The 24,624-nt window shown below is 39.3% G+C and overlaps 1 protein-coding gene across 1 annotated transcript in view; it reads left to right on the top strand.

Moving 5' to 3' along the window:
* SLC6A5 (solute carrier family 6 member 5) overlaps positions 1-24,624 on the top strand; it is a 54,876-nt gene that overhangs the window by 16,174 nt on the left and 14,078 nt on the right. Inside the window, exons 8-13 of the mRNA XM_090034629.1 lie at positions 2,448-2,582; positions 5,749-5,852; positions 9,740-9,864; positions 18,628-18,740; positions 19,026-19,157; positions 21,707-21,806. Of these exons, the coding sequence (XP_089890755.1) occupies positions 2,448-2,582; positions 5,749-5,852; positions 9,740-9,864; positions 18,628-18,740; positions 19,026-19,157; positions 21,707-21,806 (709 nt within the window). The remainder of the gene's footprint in view (positions 1-2,447; positions 2,583-5,748; positions 5,853-9,739; positions 9,865-18,627; positions 18,741-19,025; positions 19,158-21,706; positions 21,807-24,624) is intronic.

Raw genomic sequence — 24,624 nt, 5'->3', positions numbered from 1 at the left:
ATCCAGCATTAACGTGCATGCCATCTGCAACTGCATTGATGATTGTGTGTTCAGTGACTATGGTTTCATGAAATATGCCTCTGGTATCATTAAAGTCTATTCAGATTTTAAGATTATACTCCTGTGTTTTCAAAAGATCTTTCTGTACACTCTGTCTTCAGAGCAAATCTATTATGTATATAGGGTAAGATTTAAAAAAATGTCTCAAGTGTTTTAGGCCCTGTTTTCAAAAGTGACTTAGGTGGACAGGTGTCTACCTCTCAGTGGGTAGGTTTGCACTGGTCCCACTGGTCTTGAGACTGCTGCCAAATATATATATATATATCCTACCCATGCATTTGCACTCTGCACACCCTAAACTGGTGGTGAGGAGCCTGGACATTCCCCTGCCCCCAGCCCTGAATAACACTGTCAAGCAGGCTAGAGACAGAGCTTCTATTTTACAGCAATGGTTTCAGAATTGGTGTTGAGCTAATGTTGACATACCATTGATACGTGATAGAACTAACTATTTTACCACACATTTTAAATCTCTGCAATCAATAGCATGTACACAGTATAACAGTTCAGTGATGATGCCACAGAAATAATCCTGGTCTGCTCCCTCCCACTTTATATGCTTCAACCCTGAAAGTCAGGTGATAATGGTCCAGACTGCTGCTCTTGAGAGAGCCTGAGCTTCAGATTTTCCTTTAAGTGTTGGGACACCCCTCAGGATGTCCTTACCACCTCATTTCAGGGTTTACACATGCAGAGTGGGAGCAAGGACTGGGGTTTATTTCTGTGGTGGCATTGCTGGGTACTCTGCCACCATGGTGCAGACATATCCCAAATGATACAGGGCAACATTTTTGATTAAAGGTATTGTTTTGAGGAACTAATATAAACAAGGAAGTTGTGACCTGTTTGTGGGCAGTTCGCTGAAAGGAAGGGATTAAACTGATTCATAGATTCATAGGTTGTTCGGGGCTGGCAGGGACCTTGTAGATCATCAGGTCCAGTCCTCCTGCACTAGGCAGGAAAAGACAACTGGGGTCAAGTGACCCCAGTGAGGTGACTGTCCAGTCTCCTTCTAAAGATTTCCAGGGTAGGTGATTGCACCACTGCTGGAGGGAGTTTATTGCACAGTCTGGACACCCTGACTGTGAAAGAGTTTTTCCTGGTATTAAGCCTGAAGCAGCCTTCCAGGAGTTTGTATCTAGGAGTTTGATAAGCAATCCAATTATCATGCGCACCTAGAGAGTTCTAGTCAATTAAATGTTTTAGTCATATAAGGTGTCTTTGATGTCAATTATTTATATACCTCGTAATCAACCTATTGTACTTTGGAACAGTCACAATTTTACATTATCACTTCCACTGGGACAAAAATATTATTGTGGTCCCTCAATGCTTCATTCCTCTGCAATTTTTCAGAAAAGGTTTCCTAAACAAAAGCTGGTGAGATAATGGGGAAGAGAAGACTACCTATACAGCAAGAGTTGAGGGTAGGGGCAAATGCTAATCCCAGAGAGGTTTCAAATAAGGGGAAATCTAGGAAAATAGGTTCACAAATCACTTCAGTTCAGTGGGTAGAAGTATAAGGTCTGAGTTCCAAGGTGGGAAGCACTTCAAATCAGACTTGAGATCTTGATTTAGTTTTTTATATGACCAGTGGGAACAAATTCACATGATACTCTGAATCTCTGGAATATTTTATAACTAATCCAAGTGATTAGATGCATGGTGTCTGATCCCAATGTCACTAAAGTCAGTGTCACTTCTGTCACTGCTAATTTCAAATGAACTTTCTTTTCCTCATACATGAATGAATTTATTTCTTTTCTCTGCATGAAAGAATTTCGTTCTCTACATGAATTCATTTATTTCCCCCCATACATTTTCAAATGAACATCGCATTGGACCAATACTTATTTAAATAGCGATGCATTTTTATTAAGGGCCCCATAATTATTTAAATAGTGATACATATTTATTAAGAAATGTAAACAAACACCATCACAAAAATCTTTCAGGGCTAGTCATTTACTGGAAAATAATGTAGAAGAAGTTAGAGAATGGAGCAAATACTCACCTAGTATAAGTTGCTCATTTGACTCCCACAGAGCTAGGTCAGTTTCCCTCTGCTGGGGACCTGACTGGATATTTGAAATTGGGTGAAAAATCCAACTTTTATTCCCATTTTCTCCTGACTCTATCCCTTAACTGTCTAGTACCTCAGTATCCTGTGACTCAGCCTTTAATATCATTGCTATTGCCACTAGCAAGGAGAGCTGTAAAAATGACAGCCTTGTCAGATTTCTTGGGAAATAATCCTATTGTCTTTGTAGCCTGTGGCCAGTGTTTCTGATGCTGAATAATTTATTTTTTCAGGGAAGAGTATACTTGGTCTTTTTATATGGCTTCAGATAATAATCCAAACCAATAATCTTTTGTGTTGTTTCTAGGTGGTGTATTTTACTGCTACATTTCCTTACGTAGTGCTTATCATCCTACTTGTCAGAGGAGTAACGTTGCCAGGAGCCGGGGCTGGAATTTGGTACTTCATCACGCCTAAATGGGAGAAACTAGTGGATGCAATGGTGGGCTTATTATTCCAGTTATAACACTCAGATTGGGTGAATAATTCATACAGATTTTTTCTTACTGTATATTACAAACATATATGAGGTGTGCAATACTGGGATTTTTATCGTGTCATATTATCTGCGGAGCCTTATTCACATCTCACTAATCTGTTGTATTTTTAATTATGCTACCATATAACTTGATATAGTGGATATTTATCAGCTGTGCTTGTATCGATGTGTGTGTATAAAGTACATGCAAAGTCATATATATGTACATTATTTTATATTTTGTTGCATTATATTATGAATATTTTACCCGAATCCCCAAAAACAGAATGTTTCAGAGTAGATGTATGATAAATACTCAGAAAACAGAGAGGTAGGACAGGGTTAGAAAAGTTAGTTTCTGAATTGTCCTTTGTTATTTTATTGTATGCAGAATGCATTATGCTTTCATAAATAGTACAACCTACTTACATGAAGTATAGTTTTATTTCTATAAATGATTCCACATTTCCTGAAAGCAAATGCATTTTATTCACTAAAAATTAAGATTATTATGAAAAGGGATATCCTGCTTCAATCGCGTTCAGATAAAGTCATATAACATTCTCTGCTCAATTATTTCTGTATAAAACTGTGCTGATATAGAACACCTGCATTCCTGACATTACAGCTATATTTTATGGGTGAACAGGTCTACTAACTGTCTTATGAAGGTTAAGGTTGATGGATTTGGCACCTGAATCCTAGTACTGGAAAAATCAACAGCATGTCCTAGCAAAGAAGTCATTTCTCCTCTTTCAAAATGCCTTATTTTCCCCATACAGTTACAAATTATGTTTAATAACTAATAGCTTATTGCTTATCATCATCATCATTGTTATTATTAATGTCCTGCTCATCACTATTTAGTAATTTGATGCTGACAACAGATAGGGCCTGGAGAGGGTGCTCAACAATAGAAGCATAATAGTGTAGGGTGAACTTCAGATATTAAATTCAAGTCTTAGGGAGAGATAGTTAGCCATATAAATTTGAAGACTAGGATTAGTGAAATCTGTTAAGAAGTGTTAACAAGTCAGGGAATCAGCTGATTTTTCCAACATTTTAATAATCTTTCCCAATAGAAATTAGGTGCGACGTTAGTTGCATCTAGATCAGAGCCGGAAAATAGTTCCCTTGTGGTTGCATACTAACAATTATTTGTTAATTAGTAGCTTCTCTGTGTTTGGCTTTTGGTTTTGTTTTTTAAATCCTGTGTTGTTGTGAGCAATAATACTTTCAAACAATGTGCAAACATTTTACATTGTAAGTATGAGCAGAATATTGGGACCCAACAGTAGGAAGTAAAGAGGGTGAGAAGTTTTATTTTGTTAGCAAGCTGAGGATCTCCAAACATGTAAGTATGTGTCTAACCCTGTAAAACCCAGCATTGCTTCTACCTGATAGACCTGATTAAGAAATAGAAATCTCCCTGTCATCTTTGCCATGTCATTTAATGAGATGACACAACACGCAGTTTACTTATGCGATCCTCTCAAAAGATGGGTGTTGTTTGAATCTGAGTTTTGGCTTCAGACACACCTCTGATTTTTTCCCTTAGCTATTGAAGGGTTGGACTTCAAGGATAAACAGGGGAAGGGGAGGAATGTGTGTGTGAATGGAGAAGAGATGGGGAGATTTGTTTTTATAGAAACTACCGTAACCTTTTGGTATTCTCTGGGAATGACTCTGTTGAGATATCAGACCTCAGGTGAGTATTGCAAGTTCCAAAGGGAAATATGCTATCAGCCTTTTGGTGATGTAATAATTGTGATTTTATTTTTTGTACCTCTTCCAAGCCAATTGCCATGAAACCAAACCTGGGAAAACATCTTTTAATTAGTTTTAGTGATTAGAGCTTTCAGAAGACTCATTTCCCAATGAGCTAAATCAGCAGAGAGATTCCTGAAGTAGCTTATGAAAATCTTTCTGAAGTAGAATGAAACATGCTGAGAGTTGAACAATTTTGGAAACCTGGCCCCACTTATTAGCCTAAATGGGACAACTAGGTTTTTTTTAAAGTGTTTTTTCATATTTTTTGTTAAAAAAATTAAAAAATCAAAAACATTTCTCAATATTAAGAAGTATAATCATCTTTATAGTTGGTTGGAACACCTCCCCCCACCACGTATTCTTTGAAACATTTTTCATAAAGTGACTCAATATTGGCAAACTTTGACTAGCTCTAGGAAAGATGAAGAACTATTCTGGAAAGCACTTCTAAAAAAACTCTTGCCCTAAATGCTTTTGAGGCTTGCTCAAGTTGTGTAGAAAATCACTAATATTCTGTAGTACAGACAGTATCTGGGATTTTAACTTTTTTAGAATTCTTGGACCCAGGATGTGTGGGGGGTAGGGCAAGGGGTATATATTTTTATTTTACTAAATTGGCTTGCAAGTGGTCACAATTTCCACTGAAACTTGTACATTTAAAAGCTGTGTTAACCGGCTTCTACTATCTGAAATACTCTATTAACTGGAATTTCCAGCCAGATGCAGGGAGGGGGAGGCGGGGAAGCTTGCATGTGGCGACCACCACCACCTTCCTCCTTTGCCCCCCCTGCACTGCAGGGTTTTTTGAAAAGGTTGAAAACCCCTGCCTCAGATAACTGGAATTTTTAGATACTTGGCATCTCCCTTACCCCACTCATGCCAGTTAACACGGCTTTTACTGTACTAAATTTGGTTTGTACTGTATATTTTAACATAAAGTACAGCTAATTACTTACATCAAGAGGAGAATATTCCACTTAGACTGGGTACCTGAAAGATGACCTAGTGGTATTGAATTACACTATTTTCTTTGAACATGGCAAATCCATTCCATCTCATACAGAACATTATTCACCGAATATGTATGCCTTCTCTCCCTGTCAAAGTTTATATTTTGTTCTCAGCTAAGTGGCTTGTTCTTATCTGAGCTAAAGTTCAATTAAATCAAATGGATATCATCTAACTGAAGGCAGATTTTGTCCATAATTGTTTTCCTACTGACATTAGTTGCACCAGTATTGTTTAAAATATTTTGCATGTTAAGCTCTCAACGGTAATGTTAAGTACTGTTACTGATTTTTATGACTTTCCACAACCCTTTACCGAGGCAGAAACTGTTTTATCTTCTGTGCTTTCCTAGGTGTGGAAAGATGCTGCCACTCAGATTTTCTTCTCCTTATCTGCCGCATGGGGAGGTCTAATTACTCTCTCTTCCTATAACAAATTCCATAATAATTGTTACAGGTATGTAAGGATAAAGTCACTTAATATTATTAAAGACATGCCAGCATGTAGCTAGTTCCAAAATACACATTGCGTGCATTGAAATCTGGTTGGAAAGGTCTACTATTTTATTATTGAGGGGGAGGGAGGTTTAATTTCAAAATCCACTTCTTCCATGATGTGCACTAGGCTTATCTTTGTCTCTTTTCACAATATATTTTCATCTTGAGCAGCCACTCATCTGGGAAACTGCCTAGGAACATAGGCACTATTCCACATCATGTTTTTCATCTCTGCTGAAGAGTAAACCATGATTAAAATTAAGTGAAGGTTGTGAGATGTGTGTATAATTTCTATTGTAGGGGGTGCCTTTCTTTAAAAAAAACAACACAGCAAAACTTGTTGAGCCACTAAGCTAGGGCATGTTTCCTTGACATCAGAAGATTTTTGCCAGAAAAACATGTTATATACTATTCCCTTTCAGGAAATCTACTGAATAAATTATTTGTTTCTTTCTTTTTAAAGAAAAGTATTTATTAACATTTATATAGTATCGATCAGAATTGGTAATTCACAAACTAGTACAGTGCTCTGGCCCTCTTTCTTAATTAACAGTGTTATTTTGAGAGCCAGTCATGCTTCCACAAGAGCATAACTTCCACTGATTTCGTTAGGAGAGAAAAGGTGCCTATTTGGGGAAGCACTTCTATTTAAAACAGAATTTCAGGAGAAAAGCAGATGAGAAAACTCTAGTCTTTCACTTCTGGCAGCTCAGTAAAATATCTGAGTGGTGAGTTATGGAGTATGGAAAATGTTTACTTGAAGTTTCAAATTAAATGTAAACTATTAAGATTAAAACATATTGTGATATATAAAAAAAAATCCTTGCCTACATTATTGGTAAAGAATTTAAGGAAGTAAAATTGAGAAGCTTTGTATTTCTTATTGTTATAAGTTTAGGATATAGGCCGACCTAACAATTGCAGTGAAATCTGGTGAATGCATCATTAAGATAACTAACTGCTATGATACTATAAGTTTGTATACTGAATCACCAACAGAGTCTATTTTTGTTGTTTTTGTATATTTAAGACACTTTAGCTGATTAGTTATTCATTAAAACATTATTAGTCATATCCAGATATATACACATATTAAATCACAATGGGGTTTGACCCTGCTCAACAGTCAATTTCAAAGAGACTGACCTATACCTTGCATTACACCATTCAAGCCATCTGATGCTTTCAAATCAGTGGGCGTTCTTCACTTTTCTTGGCTTAACAAGATATAGATGGTTAACCATTCTATTTTGCAGTATAATCTTCTATTCTGAGTGTACGTAGGGGTGCAAAGCACATTTATTTATTTATTTTACTATATCGTAGTCATGTAATTCTTACATAGTGAGCACTGTACATTTTTATAAGAAGAAATTGAACATTAAGCATTTTTCTGTGTAATTATAACATTCTTACATATGAGCCAGAGGGTATGCAGTCTACACTTAAAAGTTTTGTAAGATTTTTTTTCTTCATTATAAATGTCAAAAATTATTCTTTATTATGTCTTGATATGGCAGGCAAAATACATCTCAAGAAAATCTGAAAATGGCAAACTGCTGATTCTTTGTGCCCTGAGACATGTTCAAATTAAACCAGCTATAGGGGTGTTACATGTTTTGAAGCACTAACTTTGTAGCTGCTTGGCTCTCTTTATAGCTGCATAGTCATTTTTATGGTGTGATAATTACTTCGCACATGTAGTTGGTTTAAATTCATTATGCGATTTACCAGCTAATTGAGTAATATATATAACATGTAGCAGGAGCCTTAGTCACTCATGGATAAGAAGTCATTGTTACCAACCCCCCTGGAGTAGTGAATTAACTAGATATAACTGTGTATTGATGCAGAATGATATTGCTGTTCACTGTTAGGTTGTATTTGTGCCTGTATGCTCCAGTGGCTATCCAACTGTGCAAAACCCTAGTAAGTTAACAGCCATGTAACTCACTTGTATTGCTGTGGTAGCATGCAGATGTGCCTCACCCCCCTCACTTTCCATGCATTTAGAATTCCCCCCAAAATGTCAAATAGCTGCTTTTTGTTACACTTCCAGGGCAAGCCCAGTGCTGTTCGTGGTTCTGATCATGCTCAAATACAAAAAGGATTGTTGCCCAGAGGAAGGTGATCAACTGTTCCCTGCACCCACAGGGGACAGGACCAGAAGTAATGAGTTTAAGTTGCAAAATTATTTAGGTTCGATTTTAAAAAGAACTGCTTAACCATTAGATCGATTAAATGGAACAGGTTATGTAGATGAGTTGAGACTCACCACCACTGGAATTTTTATGGGCAGGTCAGACAAACATTTTACTAGGATGATTTAGACAGGGATGTTCATTGAGCAGGGGACTGGACTTGATGGCTTCCTGGTATCCCTTATAGAGCTATTTTTTTTGATTCTGTCACAATCATAGGGAATCCTCTGGGCATGCACCCAAAAACAGCATTTTTTTTTCTTTCTCTGTACAGGAGAGGGTGGGGCATTTGTTGCCTGTGGAGCAAGAAGAAGTAGGTAGTGCATGCTTTCACAGTGGCAGTCTCTCGAAGTAGCCAGTGAAGTGTAGATGTATTCTGTTTTACTTTCTGGCCAGTTCATTCTAGCATTGCAAATGCAAATTTAATTTTTTTCTTTTAGAGTTGTCTCCATTGACCTTTTTTTTTTGTAAACTTTACAAACCTATCTATAATTGCACAAGGTTTTTTTAAACCTACTTTGTAACAGACTCTATATTTTATAAACTCCTTTATAGCCTCCCTGTTTCTGAAACAGCGCCAATGCTATTTCCCACTCCTTTCTAATTCTGAGGATTATCCACAGCCAAAAGCCTTCCTTTGGAATATGATTAGCATACAGTGATCTCCTTCCAAGCAGAACATTATCTACTTTCAGCAGACTTGACGAATGATAATCTATTTAATACTCTTGCTTAAGGAATGTTCCAGGAGGGACTCAAGGTGTTGTCAGCTCAGCATGGTTCTTGACAGCTTTCTAGATTGCTTTTCATTTTGGGCCTACTGAGTAAGCAAGATGGTAAGCAGTTCAGTACCAACTTGGAGAAAACTATTTTTCCCCCAAGTTTGAATTTTTGACAAATAGTTTGCTTATTCTTAAATCATAGCAGTTTAAGTCAGAATCCCTCAGACACGCTTGTTTTGATGGCAGGATAGACAGTGTAGCCACAAGGTAAGATCTATGAAGAGAGATCATTACATATTCTTTTTTCTTGTAAAGTCACATCTGCTTACAGAATAAGGCATATTGCTCAAGCACTCAAGCCTCTTGAGAGTGCTCCTTGCAGCACTGAAAAATAATAAACACAGTATCAAAAAGTACTTTAGAAGGATTGCATGGAAGGGAGTGTACTTGGGGGAATGTACCTGGATTTGAAAGCTTTGACTTGAGTTGTCTGATTTAAATCCAGCAAAGACGGACAGCAGTTGAAAGTCCAATGCCTGTTTGGCAGCCTTCATGAAATGCATTAAACAGGAGAAAATCCCTGATTTTTACTTCAATTCTTGATGGTTTCTTCAACTTAATAACCCTTTTTCAAAGAACTGAAAAGGCATGCAGACTGAATGTACTTTTGAAGTTCCTGCTAGATTACTGGTGGGTCAATGAAAGGAAACTTGTATTCCTGCCTGCCTCTTGTTTCTTATCTGAAAACTTCCATCTCTGAGTCTTTCTCACATTTTAATCGCACTAAATTCACCGGAGAAGGGATATGCAAGTGTTTGCATAGAAAATAATCCTTATTCTTATAGCTTGTGTATGAGAATGTACTGCATTTGGATCTCTCTCTTACTTATTATATCAAGCTGGCATATGCTTTTTCTCCTCAGGGACACGCTGATAGTAACATGTACCAACAGTGCCACAAGTATATTTGCTGGCTTTGTCATCTTTTCAGTTATTGGCTTCATGGCAAATGAACTCAAAGTAGATATTGAAGATGTGGCAGATCAAGGTACTGTACACTACTGTTGCATAACTTAGATTGGATTCTGAAGTGCATAGTATAAATATCTTTAATGATATAGATGTTGCACTGCAAACATGTATTATTTGGACAGGGAACTACTAAGCCATCTATATGGGCCTTTAGTACAGTTGCTGTGCTGAACTGTCCAGTACCACCTGGTGCCTGTGAAGTTTTCAAAATACTACAGTAAGCTATCTTGCTGTCTATGGGTAGAAGAAAAAAGAAACCTAAATAAATGACTGATGATTTTAGACCCCTGCAAGGTTAATTCAGGTTAACCCACAGTCTCTCTAAGCAACCACTAACCCTCCTTGCTGCTTCTGTTTCTACTTCCTGAAGTCCAGTAACAGGTAAAAAGGGTTCTTGACTTGAGATTTGATGTGAGGGTACTGTGGATATGGTTGATAGAGATGAATGTGCATGACTTGGGAGTGTGAATAGGTAATTAAGTCCTGGGAGAGAGAGATAGGAAAGTAAAGATTTGTTGGATGAAAAAAAGGAACTGGGGAGAAGTTAGAATAGGAAAGACAGTACAGCTAAGTGCTGACATTGGGGAGGTTAGCAGCAGGTTCGATCATGTTAAAAATGGCCACCCAATGTAAGGTAAGTTTGGATCGCGGGTGTTGGGTGGATGGGGGGGAGTAGGCTTGTGGGGGGTCAGGAGTCTACAGGGAGATGGGGGAGTGGGATCTGCAGGGGGATTGGGAGGCAGGTGGGATCCACAGGAGTGTTTGAGGGTGCAGGTGGCATCTGTGGAGGGGATGGAGGGGCAGGCAGGATCCATGGGAGAGATCAGGAGGGCAGGTGACATCTGCTGGAAGGCTTGGGGGTGCAGGGGAGGCATGTGGTGTCTGCAGACGGGATTGGGGGTAGGCAGCAACTGCAAGGAGTTACCGGGGTCTGGGAGAGATGGTGGGATCAGGCGGGCTTGCAAGGTCTTCAGGGGAAGCTTAGCAGAACCAGGGGCTATTTTTAGCCCCCTGAGACTCCCTTGTAAACCTACCCCTACATCTCTCTTGCCTCTTCCCCACACTGATGCTTACTTCCGCAGTTCCCAGCATTGGTGAGTGCTAATAAAACTGGCACCTGAAGTGGCTTGAGATGAAGGGTAAGGGGAGGGAGGGTGCTGGCTGGTCTACAGGTGTGGCTGCAAGTGGCATGGGGGGTGGGGTGCTAAATATAGCTTGGTGCCAGGGGACAGGCAGGAAAAGCACAGCCCCGGGATGGGCCAGCAGCTGGGCTTTCCCACCCAGGGGCCGTGCAGGTAAGTGTACAGAAGTTCCATTCACCAGTCTTACCTAGATTGATTAAATTTGAGCGTACATTCATCCAGGTCTATCTTAGTCTGGGTTCTGCCATTTTTAGAGAGGTCTGTGTGTACAGAACTTCTGTACTGTTACAGGTTTAGATTTGATTTGCAATTGCTGAGATTGGTGTAAGTGGAAGGTCTGTGCCTGGGCGAACTGTGTTAGATTGGGTGGCTATTTTTAACCCTATCTAACCTCCCCCAAGCCTCCCCAAATGTGTGCACTTAGCCTGTATATATTTCAAAACCCAGCAACTCCCTTTTCACTAAAGAATACCAAATGGTAGAACTCCTTAAAAAACACAGACATTTGGATAAGCTTTCCAGATTTTTTCCTGTTTGTGGCTGAATTTTGAATGACTGAGCAATTCCTGATTCAGTTCTATTAACGTATTGTACTGACACACGATGTGTTGATGTCAGTGTAATTTATCTTTAATTTGTTCATGGATGTAAATTGCACAAAAACAGATATGACTGCCTTGTTTCTATGGATCATGACACACATGCTGGTATATCTTATACTGGTCCCTAGTTACAGGAGATTTTTTTTAGGGGGAGCTTTACCTCAGAGTAAAAATAATTTGGGATGCAGGCGCAATATATTCACCCTTGGAGAGTCTGTCTTTTCGTAAGCATATAAAGAGAATGGACACAGTATGACGGGCCTACACCAAACAAGTCATACTCTGAGATATAGTTACCCGGGGAAAAATGTAGTAACTAGATATCTGCATAAATTACACCAGCATATGAGTTGTGTCTGGCTCCCTCAGAATAACCCTTAGTTTGATCTGATGAGAGCTGCTGAGTGTTACTATACAAATAACTAATAACAGTAACATCTGAGGAATAGAGTGCTGCCTTTACATTTCATGAATGTAGCTTCAACCTGAAGGGTTATAGCACGTGACTGACCACCCTTTTGTTATAATTGCATCCAGGCTCCACAGCTTTGGTATGTTTTCTCCACCCAGAACATAATGGAATATGTGTGGCATCCTTGGCATACAGTAAATCTTAAAGGTCTTTTTTTCATTCCAGTAATATTTGGATGGGATGTGCTATTTTATGTTCTTTGGCTGTGGGCTAAGTATCTGTTTTTTACCCCAGCATATTTTTTCTATTCAGCAAGATTTCTTATCTATTTGTTATATTAACTAATTTCCATACTCTATGAGTAGAAAATGTATGCGCGCATGTGTGTGTGTGTCGTGCATGCATGTGTACATACACACATACATACATACATATATCTATATGTGTGTGTGTGTGTGTGTGTATAGATGTATGTATGTATATGCACATACACACATGCACACACTTTCCACTCAGAGTATGGAAAAAATGTGTGTGTGTATATATATCTATATCTATGTATGTGTGCATGTATATTTGTATGTGTATATGCATGTGTATATGTGTGTGTGTGTGTGTGTGTATAACTGTATAACTGTGGATGTATATATTTCTATTTGCTTGCCACACTTAAGACTTTGATGTCATCATTGTGCTTTGAGTATAACACTGCACTGGAAATATCTTTTTTTTTAATTGTCTGCCGTACTACTTTATGATCCACTAGCATTGAATTAAGGTCTGAGGAAAAGAACAAAAACATCCATTCAGAGGGAAAGAGAGCTCTTAAATCAGGAGTGGCAAACTCATCCACCCATGTGAGCCAGAAGAGCATCTTTGGTCTGGTCTGAGTGTCAGATCATGCCACTACACAGGACTGATACAATGGAGTGCATTATATAGTATGCTTACTGTGCTGTAAGAAGTACCTATGGTGCCAGGCCCTGGAGCAGGGCCTGTGCATGCTATACATGTCACATGGACTGAGCTGATTATGCATACTGCATGTGGCACAGAAAGCTGGCATGCCCTGCTAGACTGGTCCTGCATACTGGCTCTGGTACAGCCCAGTCCAGACCAGCTCCAGAATCAGGATACAGGGTCCATCTCCCTCAGGTGTTGCATACAGCATATGCTCTGTATAGGCCTCCTGTGCTGCATGTAGTGGCCACGGCTCCAGGTCAGCCCACATGTGAGACCAGCTCCATATGCCACCTATGATGTGCCGGGTCAGTCCAAGACCCATGGGCTAGATCATATGGTTCCACAGTCCAGATCCAGCCTGTGGGCCGTATGTTTGATGCCCCATCTTAAATAATAGGAAGACAGAACCCTTTGAGACTAAAGCTCCACGTCCTTTGAACCATCCTACACCATGCAATAAGATGAATTTGAAATAATTTTGTCAAAAAATCCATATGTGCGTATACAACTTCTTGCATCTACCCATGGGAATGTTAAAAATATATCTCATTAACCTTCAGCAGTAATATAATATTTTCCAAGCCCTGGAAGAAATGAATAACAGTCTCTCAGGGGAGAAAAGGGAACAGCAAAGAATATATAAAGAGGATTGGAGTGTTCAGAAAGTGAATGTCACAGGCTCCTGCTTCTGGGCATGAAGTTGTTTGATTGGCTGCATTGAAACATAGACATTAAATTATTTTGTGGACAGGTTTATTGTGTAGATAAATTCAGTAGCACAAAATGCTGAATGTGGCTTGAATGTACCTGATAAGCATCTCAGTTCAAAGACCACATGAGTGAATTGATGACAGAAAACAGAAATCAAGTTCTCCCTTGAGTGTGGTAGTCTTTGTAGTTACAGCATCTTCTTTTTTGTACTGAATCAGTGTTAGTGAGAATTAATTTCCATTCAGTGAATTGTGTGGTTTGGGAGTTGATAATGTAAAAGCTCACCGTTGGCTTTTTTCCACCCTCCCTTCCCAGCTTTACCTTTTGTTTTTCTAATTTCTATCTATTTACATTCTCGCTGACGTCACACTTTCAGCTTCTCTCATTCCTTGGAGTCTCAGACTAGCAGAGACTTCCTATGCCTGAAGAAGGGTCACTGTACCGGAAAACTTGCTAAGAACTTTTTTCCAACTACTCAGTTGGTCTAATAAAAGATATCATGTCTACTCAAAGAACCTTCCCTGCCTATGTCCTTAGATCGACACCGCTACAACCAAAAACCCAGCATTATTGGAGACCATATTTCCAGTGAAACCCCATGACTAGCGAATTTTAGATGACAAAAGAAGAGGAGGTGGCCCCTCTCATATTTTAGCCCAAAACTTAGTGTTTATGGCTTAGGGAGTGGAAGATCTAGGTTTCGGCCCCCTTTATCTAGCACCAGATGGCAGGCTAGCCATTATTTAATCTCCTTCCCAGTCTTCCTCTTGAAGTTGGGTCCCTGGGCAGCCAAAAGAAAGAGGTACAAGGAAGATAATAAGCTGACGAATGTGTGGCTTAGTGAGATGGCTGCTGTTCTGCAAAGGAGAAGCCCTGGCTTCTACCCTGGACCCATGCTCCAATGGGGCAGAAACTTCCCCACTTTTCGCCATCCCTTTTCTCCAATGAATATTAAATGTACTGTGCAGTGGCTTACCTTCAAGAAGAGGCCTAGACAGGAGCCTTGATGATGCCTGACCAGTGGTCTACAATTAGAGCACTGTGCTGGGGAATTCAGAGATGCACATTTTTAAAACCTTCCTGGGTAAGGCAGGTCTAGAGCCGAGGTCTCCTTGTTTTTAGAGTGTAGGCACTAGGCTATTGGGCTACAATATGGGAAGTCCTCCCACCTCCTGTTTTTTGTCAGGCCAAAAATTTAGGATATGCTTTGGCATGTGTGTACAGAGCTGAGTACCTGCTTGGCCAGGGTGTAGCCAACTGCCCGAGCTCAGTAGCTATGTGGATACATATTCATCCAAACAGAGCATGGAGCAGGATCACGGGCTGTGTCTGAGTGCCAAAAAGAGCAGTTATGGGCCTTGACAACTTTAATTTGGGTGTATAAACTGAAATAGAGTTCTGCCTCAGCTTGTAAACTCTACCTCTTCCCAGCAAGAACTGGATGATGCAGCATACATGTCATCAATTAATAGTAATTCAGTTTTACATGTCTCATCTGCTGGAAGGAGAAGATAAAACAGTATTTAAAGATCCCATCTTCCAGTTGGAGTCATTGTATCTTCCCTGTTATAACTTAGACCCCAACTTGGATACTTGCAATTTCTGTGTAGAAACTCTACTGCATGAGCCAAATGAAAAATCCACGTGCGTGTACACAACTTTTTGCATCTACCCATGGGGGATGTTAAAAATATATCTCATTAACCTTCAGCAGTAATTTAATCTTCCTGGCCTGGAAGCTGTACTAAGAACTTAGCTGTGCTAAGGTCTGTCTGTCACAGGACAGTAATAACAGTATTATTATCATTCACTGTCCTACGTGTTTCCCATGCCGTACTTCTGTTTCTGACAGTCCTTGTACAATGACAGCTGAAAGCAATTGTTTTGTTTCCTGGCAAAGTAGCATTGCAAACAACTGGATTTGTCATGGGTTATGCTCATATGAGTGATATTCTGGGGGAAATCTCTTCTGCACCTGACAGAGCAGTGAACACCCAATCAACCAAGTGGCAGAGCATGTTAGGAAAACCCATTTTGTACTTGAAAGGTTTGAAGGTTACAAATGACAAGTGTTTCTCAAAGGCAATGTTGAAAGAAACACAGCGATGTCTATAGGCAGCATAAACTAATGCTAGGTTTCTTACATGCCATAAAGGAACACAAGAGAACATCTTGTTCCTGAAGAACTTACAAGAACAAATTCTTCACTCATCCTCCATGCAGCCTGTGTACTAGACTTTCAGTTGCACAGTGCTCATCTAAGCAATTATTGATGTTGGTAAGCAGCTTAGATGGTTTGTACTGAAGAGCAAATGAAGTACAGTCTACAGCTATAATGAAAGAACTTAGCTGATATATATCCATCTTACTATCTAAAATGTAAGCTTTTCCAACAGAAACCAATGGCATTGAAATCTTGGTCCTCAAAGGTAAATCTGTTCATTGTCTTCCATCCTGTGAACAGGGAGGAAAAAAAATATCTGGTTCACAAAATATCTTTACAAAGTGAAGCAAAGTTTCTTAAAACATATCTAACAGCTGTAATTTTTTTAAGCTGAAACAATTTCAAAAGTATCCTTTGTTGCTTCAAAAAACTGCAAAATTGGCACTGGAAGGAACCACTATGGAATTCCTCATTCCATTCCACAGAACTGATGAAAGAGCAGCCAGAGGGAGCCATTTGCTTCTACAAAACCCAGGAGTTATGGCAAATATTCCTGAGCCCATGCTACTGATATTTTAACTATTTTCCTGAAGAAAACCTAGAAGATTCCTGTAACCTTTATGCCTTTAGAGATTCATTTGGAATCTGTTGAAATGGCTTGCAAAAAGGTCATTGATTAATTTGAAGCAACCCCCCCCACAAGAAAACAGGCCTCTGTCAGTATTTTCTAAATATTATTTTCCTTTAGAATTGTTGCATTGATTAAAATCCTGCCAAAATTGACATTTTTTCCTGTGGAAAGTTCAATTTCCATGAAACTGCTCTTTCTGATGTGGGAATATGTTTCTCTTTGACATTTTTAACTCTCTCTCCATAATAGCCATTTAAAATCCAAGTTCAGGACCTTTTACCTTTTCCACTGCAAAATTGTGTGTGAAGTCCCAACAGAATTCTTTCCAGCTTTCTTTGCTTATGAATGTCTCTGTATATTCCTCATATTTGAAAATGTTAAATTGTTAGGTTTTTTTTCCAAGCACATTTTCCCATTGGTTTGTACATGTTTTTTTTCTGACTGATGGAGAAAATATGCCTGTGGTTAGTTCTCTTGTGATTGGTGATTTATGCTTGGATACTGATCACCTACCCTGCCAACTGTTCTGAGGTCCAAAATCAGTGATTCTCACTATTGCTGACCTAGGGGCAACAATACCCAGCAAGTCATGTTCCTGTAGGCAACAATTTGGGGTCCCTCTCAATCTCTGCTTTTACTTGTTAATGTCTTGTGACTGCAAGCAAACAGGGTCTCACAGGCAACATGTTGCCCATGAGTCAGAGTTTGGGGACCGTTGCTTTGGAAAGCAAAGGAGTCTATATCAAAAGACACCTGCAATTTCATAGTCTGGAATTAAACTTTTCCTAAAGAGTGTGATTAATGGGAATTCATTATTTTGAACTTTTTGTTTTAATTTCCAAAAGCAGTAAACTAGGGCAAACAGGCCCCCTATTACTAATTGTCCAGAACAAATCTTTAAATAAGAGATGAAAGAATGTGTTTATGAATATGTCTTCACATATGTTTTCCCATACAAAAAAAATGTCTATTTACAAGCAAGTTTAAAGAATTCAGCTTGTATTAAATTGCTTACAAAAAAATCCTTTTTAATGATAAAAAAAAGAAAACTCATTATACTTGTTGTCTTCGAAACGATCCTCCAAAACTTTACAGACTACAGATTAGTTCTGAAATGGACCAACAATTCTCTACAACTTTGCTGAGAAAACGATGGGGAACCAGCTCCCTTAGAGTAACTAGGACAATATGGGGCAGTTATGCTCCCAACTGGAATTTGACTGAGAGTGGGGCTAACACCCTATACTCCAGGATATTAAATGATGAGAATCTCAGATTTCTTTCTCACTGGAAAGGCTTCACCTTTCATAACATTACAAATAGGCTAGGATTCACTGTGGACAATTAGGGCAGGAATGTAAAGGAGTGCTGACTGATGAATTACAATCACAAAGTTCCTGTAACTTTTGTTTTTCTTAGTGCTTTCCCCAGCCCTTATTAGCCAGTTCTGATCATACTTTATTTCTTGCCTAACAGAAATTATAGTCCAGGTTATCCAAAATAACAATGAAAAAAGGATAAAACCTTCCAAAATTGTGGAATTTCATAGCTGAGGTTGAACTCTGGTCCTTCTTCATGCTGCTGTGTATTACTTTTTTTTTCTTTCTGTTTTAAGATTTTCCTTTTAGATATACATTGCTGTGTGGCATGCATCTGAAAGCAGAATATGCTCTGTGATATATGCACAAACCTTCTATCTAGGGACAGTTGTATTACATGTTGCTGATTTAAAAAGAAGCCCCTTTTTGGTCATTGATCCATGTGGAATTAATGTGTGGATAATCTAAGGTTAGGCCTCTAGTTCTCTGGGGATGTAGTGGGAAATTGACTCCAAAGCAAGAAAAAAAATTAAAGCTTGCTACATTTGTCTGATTTGGGTCACTGCTTTAGTGTCCAGGTCAAGCATCTATCCTGCAGCTTGGAAATCATGAGTGCTGAAAACCATGAATGCCAAATTCTGTCGTCCTTGCCTTGCAGTGGCATGAGGCCTCACTCCATGCAAGAGATACAGAATTTGTCCCTTTTATTACATTTTGGAATAAAGTTATACTTCAGTATCTTCAGACATTTAGCTCTTTGCAGTAGCCTGCAAATTTCCTCCATAACAATAAGATTAAGATATCACAACCATTTCCTTTTTCTCTTTATTTCTAGGTCCAGGTATTGCTTTTGTGGTTTACCCTGAAGCCTTAACAAGGCTTCCTCTCTCTCCATTTTGGGCTATAATATTCTTTTTGATGCTTCTGACCCTTGGATTGGACACTATGGTAAACTTTTTATCTACCTTTTTCCTGTTGGCTCACCTGGTCCTCTGTCTTCAAGATTACCATACCATATGTTGTTTCTCATGTAGTCATTGAGTCTCTTTCCAAAGAGAATGAGAACACCAATACATAATTCACCTGGGTGCTTTGAAGTTTCAAAGTTAATATTTAAGATGACAGATGTCAAATATAATCCAATGCCATTAATTTTTCAAATGATCTGTCTCTCTCTTTTACATATACATTGAATTAATGTGGCTAACATTTTGTTTTCTCTGATGTTCCCAGTTTGCTACTATTGAGACCATAGTGACCTCTGTTTCAGATGAGTTTCCCAAATACTTACGTACTCACAAACCACTCTTCACTCTTGGTTGTTGTATTTCCTTTTTCATCATGGGATTTCCTATGATCACTCAGGTAAAAAATATTGTCTTTGATCATCTCTATGATTTGTCTTTGGATAATCATCATGCTGTTTACTCTCCTAATGGGATAAGGTCTGATGTTCTGAAAGTGAAAGAAAATTACATTTCAGTTTCTATTTAAGTATATCTCATGCTGACTAAATGAAATACATGGCATTCATTTTATGGCCATTGATTTTGATGTGTGTTTTTCTTTTTCTTTCAGATGCTCAAAATGAGGTATGTTTAAGGGGCCCAAACTAAGAAACTTTCTGAAAATTAGCCCCTTTTAAAGTTTCTTAGTTTGGGCACCTAAAATAACAAATATTTTTTAATAAGTTGGTCATGTGGGTACACTCATGCCCAAATATCAAACATTTCGAGTCAACAAGTATAAAATAGTATGCAGCTGCATCAACCCCACCCCGTCATTCACCTGTGAACATTTGGTCCATTCTCTGCCCTTTCTCTTTGACAGATACTCTAACGCTGCAAATCTCTGAGGAACTTCAAGTAGTACCACAATTTAAGAAAATAGTAACTTCCAAATCCTCCATGCATTTGGATCTGCAGCCCTGGGTTCTCTCCTAGTTGCAAAAGTGCCTGTCTCCTTTCTTTCAAAGAACTAGGCAGGGCTTACTGTTAAACTCAGGAAACAGAACACCTGTATTTAATTCCAACCTCTGCCTGAAGGGTTCAAACCCACATCTTTCATCGGTCAGGGGTGGTTATCTATAAGATTGCCAACCCAAGACAATGTTTTTACTGACAATCAGCAAACTTTTTCTGACAACAAAACTTTTCTCCATGTTTTACATAATGTAAATATAACCCTTTGGGGTTCAACACCATCCATAGTAAAAATGTTTGGCTATCAAAAAATGTGGAGTTTATCAGTAAAAAAAAAAAATATTGAGTTGGCAAACCTGCTTGAATGGAGCAGTGGGTCCTCTACTCACCCCCACACCCTGATGCTCCAACCACACCCTACACCATGCTGGAATGGACCACTGAAGGAGGAATACTGTCTGCCTACCCAGGGGGTGAGCAGTTACAGGCAGGAGAGGGGAGGCAGCAGCAGTAGTACGTGGCTGGGGGCAGGAGAGGGAGGTACGAAGATTCCCATGAGCCACAAAGCCCTGACAACAGGGTGCTGGGCTCCTGCTCAGACACCTGGTGCTGCTACTCTGCTCTGTCTGCTCTTCCACAATGGCTCTAGTTTCTTTCCAGAAATGGAGCTTCAAATTGGGGGTTTTTTGGTTTTGTTTTTTTTATAGACTGCTAAGTTGTTGGGGTTTTTTTAAGGATTTCATGAACAGGGATTTTTATCTTTGTTTTTTATGGTCTGTTCATAATATTACAGACAGTTGGCAACCCTGAGGATAATTCTGGGTAAGAGCTCACCTCCTTTGATGTAGTTTACATTGAATAGTCATTGGATAAAATGCTAAAATAGTACTGCAGGTTGTAGCCTGCTGCCCCAGACAGCTGCAGGTGAGTGCCCTAACCATTAGGCTTACATGGTCTTGCTCCCTCTTGTTCACTTGCTGGTTCAATGAATACTGAGTTCTTTTCTATAGAGAGGCAGAGCTTCAGTGGAAGATATTAGAGAGTGCACTCACCCAGACAAGCATCATAGTTGTGTGGTTGGGGGACAATTCTGGGTGGTAGACAATGGTTGAAGAAAGGTTTTCAACCCAGGAACAGTTTTTTGGTACAGATCATTGTTACAGCGCCTGCAGATTCTGAGACAGGAGCTTTAACCCATGGAAGAAGAGACTTTCCCTAGGGGGTCTAACCAGAGATAATCAGCTTTAAAAATCTGTACTATTTTAGCCGTTTTAGATCAATTTGAGGGATTTTTTGGGCTCACAGTGCCCTGCAAGCCAGAACTCATAAACACTAAACTATGTATCATTACAGGTAGAAGGAGAAAAAAAAATACTCAGTAAAATTTGGGTAAAAGTCTAATAGTTTTTCTGTAGTGCATGCAGTGGTCTACTATGGTATATCCTAGACACAGATATTCCATGTGTTTATATTGTATAAAGTAAATGGATGTATTTAATATGAATTTGGCACTGGTGAGAGATGCTCTACTTGTGGCATTAGGAAACAGAACAGAGAGAACATTGGACAGTGGTTGTGGAAGCTTCCCCATGGCCTATATGCAGTGTGGTTTGGCATGGACCATTGTGGGCTTTCTGGGAAACAGAGTAGGATATTCATTCCCACTCAATATGTGCCCTTTTTGCTGAGATTGTGAAGAAGGGGTGGCAGTTGTGTTATATATTTTTTTGTCCTGGATCCTTATTCATTTTGATGCTACACACGGTCATTACACATTGGCTCCTGAACAGCTGCAGCGACTACTGGCTTTACCAGTTGTAGGATAGATTTAAACCAAATGAGAGATGAAAAGTTATTTAGTCCATTTCTCATCCTTTATGTTATATTGAGGACAGGAACACAACAACTTGATATATGTGAAGAGAGCTGCAGTACATATATAGCAGTTATGTACCATATGTCATTGTTTTTCCCCTTCTTTTTTAACTTTAGGGCGGAATGTACATGCTCCAGCTTGTGGATACTTATGCAGCCTCTTACTCTCTTGTCATCATTGCCATATTTGAACTTGTTGGGGTTTCATACATATATGGTAAGAAATGAGCAATGTTAATGAATAGCATTTAGGGCTGTATGTATAAAAGGGGTATTGATGGTCTATGACAAATTAGTAAATGGAGTCTGGAAGACCATTTCCTTTCAAATTCTCCAGAAAAAAAAAGTAAAAATTCAGCAAACTAAGACAGGAAAAGTTAGTTTAGGAACACTGTTTAAAATGAAAGGGCAATTCAGGTATGCTTCATTGCTTTAGCATTCCTCTAGAAGCATCTCATCAAATTAACTATACTTCTATAAAATGAACAGTGAGCTGGTTACCATACCATAGTGGTTTATTATGATAAGTGTTATCACGGGCCTACAGACATTCTAATAAGACATTTAATACAGTCCAAATTTAAGAAGTATGTAGCATATCCTTAGCTGGTAAAAAGCAACTGAGCTCCCTCGATGTCCATACTTTGGTTTGCACTAGCTGAGAATCTGGTCTTGAAAATTATTTAATGGCAATATTTTCAGCGTTTTGATTCCTGGACACTGGCAGGGTCACACAATGGTACAAAGGAATATTTAACTGTCCCTCCCCAAAAGAAAATGCTCGTCTTAAACTCTTAACATTTCTTCTCTGGAGACACTTGGGGACTTTTTGAAATTATATAGATAGGTTGCTTTAGCAAATGACCATTCAAACTCAGAATAATGAATATGATAGCAGAGCTTTGCATATCAGGGCTTAATTGTGCTAATGTTATATCAATTGATCACAAATAATCCTCTCATTTTTTATTGAAAAGAACCTCTAAGGTGCACACACACAACTTGATGTTCTCAGGTCACGATCCTGCAAAATTATTTCATCTGTCACCTGAGTTTACCTGCATTGTAAGATCAGGTCTTTACAGTACAAAGACATTAAGGCACATTGACTTTATGGTAATTGTGGTGCTTGTGGCTTGAGCAATACACATCATTAGAAAAGGGATGACAAGAAGGGATTCAGGCAAAAGGAGTATAACTTGGGCCACTGAGTATGTTTTATCTTCTGTTTTATTCTGTAAACTTATTGGAAGGTCTAGAGCTGTATTTTACTTGCATGGACACTCACCGAATGAAAGGAGTTGCACTGAGTATAACCAAGGGCAGTGGTGCTCAACCTTTCTAGCATGTGGACCAGATGAGTGGGGAGCCAGGTCCAGGGCTGTGAACTGCACCCATGCAGTGGGTAAAAGATTGTGCACCATGTCTGATACTGCACACTGGGTCTGGCTTCAATCTGGCACATGGGTCCATATACAGCAGGGGCTCCCCACGGGTCCAAAAATTTAGCATCAGAGGAACAGTGGCATCACTAATTGCTATGGGGCTGCCAGAGTCTCAGTAGTTAATGCTACGACCACTCCCTCACTGCCAGATGTTCAGATGTTTGGAGACCCCAATGGGCTGGATGACTCAGCTCTGCAAGTTAGATCCAGCTTGTGGGCCATACTTTGAGCAACAGTGACCTAGAACAAAACTTTTCTTTGTGACTGGGAAATTTGGCTCACCTGCAGAATGTAAAATGTCATAAAATGCAAAATGAGCCAGCACTTCAAACAGATCAGATTTTAATTAAAGCTTAGTCTAGACTTGGTTGAGAAAAAGTACCAGCTCTTTCTCCATCAGGGTCATGAAGCACCGAGCCCAGCCAGGCAATAGCGGGAGCTCTGGCTCCAGTCTCCAGCAAGAACTGACCTGGCCAGAGCTGTAGCACCAGCTTGGCCAGCTGGTACTCAAATCTAAGATGAGCCTCCTTATGCTAAATGGATTCCCTGCCCCCCAACCTTATCTTAGATTTGAGTAAATACAGTATAATTGAAAATTAGAATATGGAGCAAAATAGTGGGTTTTAGTAGCTTTTACCCACTACATTGTCCACTAGCTTGCTAGTTAAAGTTATGGTAAGAAAGGAGTATGTTTGAACACTTTTTCTGGATAAGCCTGTAGGCCAGTAGTGTTAAACATTACCTGTCATAGTGAAAGCAGTTGTTTATGTAGTGGGATGATGGCATATTGCTCTAAGTCAAAACAAAGTATTACAATGGCAGGCTATTCTTTTTATATACCCATTGGACTAACTGTAGATGAATTGAAAACCCAAAGGATTTGTGGGAAGCTCAACAATAAGATATGTTTATAACGTGTATTGCTACTTTGGGCTGAAGTTTATTTTAATGGAAACTATCAAAGAATTCAAAAACAAAACAAAATAAAACATCCTCTTCTCAGGGCATTGTGGTTTAAAAGATCAGAATTAGGAAGCAGGGCCTGAGCTTGTTTGCTAGCTCCTACTGTAGACTTCCTGGCTGCATTTGGCCATTTGTCAAACTCATTTGTCAGTATTGCTAGTATTAGTTCAGCTGCACCAGAGACAACAAATGGGAATACTGGTGAAATCAGGCTGAGGAGTCCTGTCTTATCCAGAGCAGGGCAAGTTTGGCGCACACTGGGCAGCAGTGGGCTCTGGCACTTCATCTGTGCCAGCACTCTTTCAGTGCCAGTGCTAGGGACAGTGAATGTGGTGTATATGTATTCAAAGCTCCAGTGTGATCACAAAGAAGTTATTTAGGCTCAGGCTCTCAATAGTGGCCTTTAAACTGGTGTGCCCAGGTTCTCAATAGTAGTCTTTAAATCTTATCCTCCTAAGATTTTAAACACCTGATGCTTTGCAGAGACTAGCATCTATGAGAACAGAGGCATAACAAGCATATTTTGTGGACTGGACAGTGGTAATGGCCAAGCTGACAACAGCATCAGCTGCCAATCTTTCACCCCCTCCAAGCTGGCATCTGGAGTTGGTACCACGCTGGCTCATC

The sequence above is a fragment of the Crocodylus siamensis genome, chromosome 2, assembly GCF_052110815.1.
Source record: "Crocodylus siamensis isolate JL-2025a chromosome 2, ASM5211081v1, whole genome shotgun sequence".
NCBI lineage: Eukaryota > Metazoa > Chordata > Crocodylia > Crocodylidae > Crocodylus > Crocodylus siamensis.
This window is presented reverse-complemented; position numbering and strand designations above follow the sequence as displayed.